The 2,723-nt window shown below is 43.7% G+C and overlaps 1 protein-coding gene across 1 annotated transcript; it reads right to left on the bottom strand.

The window, feature by feature from the left end:
• Positions 1–301: 301 nt before the first annotated feature.
• LOC141613013 (uncharacterized) lies at positions 302–1,180 on the bottom strand. Its single transcript, XM_074431754.1, has one exon. It carries the CDS (start codon positions 1,178–1,180, stop codon positions 302–304), a length of 879 nt encoding a protein of 292 aa, XP_074287855.1.
• Between the last annotated feature and the right edge of the window lie 1,543 nt (positions 1,181–2,723).

Genomic DNA, 2,723 nt, shown 5'->3' with positions numbered 1-2,723 from the left:
TAATGTTTTTCGAGTACAAAGAGAATTAAAAACAGCGGGGCCGGGATGACCAAGACGGCCGTGCCAAGTGGTAGACAGAACAGCAACAAAAGCATGTGGGTGAGGGGTTGAGGTAGGCTGGTTCGTGGATTTGAGAGGGTAGAGGCCCCCGTGCTATTGCTTCTTATAATCGGTCTCCCCGTCTTGAGATCCTTCACAGTGAAACCAAACGGGTCAAATTCGACCGAAACAAGATTATCACAAGTAAATTTCCGAACCGATACCAGATTTTTGATGAGGTTGGGTACGTGAAGTATATTTTTTAATAAGAGTGGGGGATATGGGGATTAAGAGTCATGGCACCACAACCAACAATAGGAATCAAATCACCATTTCCGACTACTATATGACGTGAATTGCTCAAAGAAGAATAAGAGGAGAGGTTACCATTATTGGAGGTCATGTGCGACGACGCACTGGTGTCCATATAATAGTTGTCATCCGGTTGTTGCAATCCCAGCGTCTGCATCATTGCGGCTAAATCAGTAGGAACAAAAGCACCACCAGTAGAAGACCCAGCGCCAGATTGCGCAATGAAAGCCTGTCCATTCGGACCTGGCCGCGGCCCTAGAATACCCCGGTGAGTTCTGTTATTCGGTCCAGTCCACCCGGCAGTCGGATAAGGGCACGGTGGCACAGTTGTCCACGAGTTGAAGGGTACCCATGTCCAAGTGCCCTGCTGCTGCTGCCCTGTACGAGAGTTATTACCATTGCGACTATTGTTATTATTGGAGTTGCTGCCATTGTTGTTCTTGCCACGATAGCCGCGATTGTTGTTACGCCCACCCTTGCCTCTGTAATTATTGGAGTTGCCACCCCCTTTGTTCGAATTCGATTGAGATTTCGAATCCAATTCTGTGGATTGTTGTGATGCAACCAGGGCCGTGTCGGCAGTAGCAGGAGTAACTTGAACTCGTTGATTATTCTCTTCGAGGGCCAACATAGATCGAGCCTTATAGAAGGGGGGAAGAGGATCAGCTTGCTGGATAATTGTCGCAATCCCCTTGAACCCGTCAGACACATGGGTAACCAACTGTAACACGAGACGCGTTACAGAAACAGGGGAACCAACGTTGGCTAGTTGGTCCGCAATCATCTTTAGAGCCTGACAATACGACGACACATTCGGAAAATTGTCCATGTGAGTGTTGGTGAACTTGACACGTCTGTCGCGTACCTGTCAAAAATAAAACCTAACGGTCTCAACTAAAAATGTAGCAGAGGCAGTCGAGTATCGAATCCTCAGGGAGGTAATGCAACTACAGCTGTCTATTCTAATCCTACGGTAACAATGGGGGTTGATTGAATTTTTGGTTTCTAAACTACGGAGTTGAAAGGAAAGAGAAATAAAACAGAGAGCAGTAAAGGCAATGAAAATGATTTTAAACTATCAATGAGAGAGGAACATGCCGGGAATTCGGTTCACTACGGTAGTTCAACAACTTAGCAGTAAATGACTCAGACGAACTAACGCGAGACGGATATTAGAAGGTCCTTTCGGTCCACTTCCCACCCTAAAATACCACTAACTTAACTTTCGTCCTCATTAGGGTAGTCTACTGTTTATAGCAGGCCTATTTAGTCCAATCTTTCGATCCAGGATTAATTGTAGCCAGATTAATGGGTGACATAGAAGCGTGCACTCAACTAGGTCGGTGATTACAGTTATATTGCTATAGTGACAGGGTCTCTTAGTCAATTCGTCTAATTCATTTACTACGTCGTCATTATTCTACCGCAGATCCCCTAATCCCAACATGAAGGGGTTTAGCTACTCATACTCATAACTAATCTAACAGCAAATAATTTCCCAGCAGATATCATGACGAAATAACAATAAAATGCAATAATAGAAATTAAGGCAGGAAGAATAATAACAAAAATAAGAATTAAAAAGCAATAGAAGGTTAATTATTATTAAAGAAGGAAGAAGATTACAATCTAAGCAATTCCGGCGTAAAGAACTCGAAATCCGACCAACCAATCCGAAAACGAAAGTAACAGTAGAAGGTTTAAGCAACGTAACTAGTTCTCCAGTGAAGGGAGGTAAAAAGATAGGTAAAAAGATTAAGTAAAAGATGATCCCTAATTAACCTAGTAAACACAGGTTAAATAGCCAAAACCCCTAAGTGTTTATGCGGAAATACTAAAACACGGACTAATTAAGCCCACGAAGTCAAAAGCCTCTCGATCGAGTAGATTAGACTACTCGATCGACCATCAGCTCAGCAGAAATTCCTCGATCGACCTTCAGGGGACTCGATCGAGGACTGGTCATGTGTGGATCACTCGATCGAGTAAGCAGTAGCTCGATCGAGTCTTGGGAAGCTTAGGAATCACTCGATAGACCACAAAACAACTCGATGGACCACTTGACAGCTCGATAGACCACCTGGGTCTTCAATTCAGCTCGCGTCTTCACCAAAATACCTCGTAATGCGTGCACGACACTTCTAAGTGCAACATCTCACTCTGGGACAATCCCGTCTCCTCTAAATGCATGCAAAAAGGGTGAAAAAGAGTATGGTTCCGCTACTTTCGCGATCATTCCTACAAAAAGGACAAAATACACCAAAGTAGCCAATTCGGGGCAAAATACTATAAAAACAGTATAGATAAGCATAGAAATACGTGCTGAAATAGGCTAAAAAGACTATACATTAGGCACGTATCAAATCTCCCCA

The sequence above is a fragment of the Silene latifolia genome, chromosome 11 (genome assembly GCF_048544455.1).
Source record: "Silene latifolia isolate original U9 population chromosome 11, ASM4854445v1, whole genome shotgun sequence".
Taxonomy (NCBI): Eukaryota; Viridiplantae; Streptophyta; class Magnoliopsida; order Caryophyllales; family Caryophyllaceae; genus Silene; species Silene latifolia.
The sequence above is the reverse complement of the archived record's forward strand: the minus strand, read 5'-3'. Positions and strand labels throughout refer to the sequence as shown.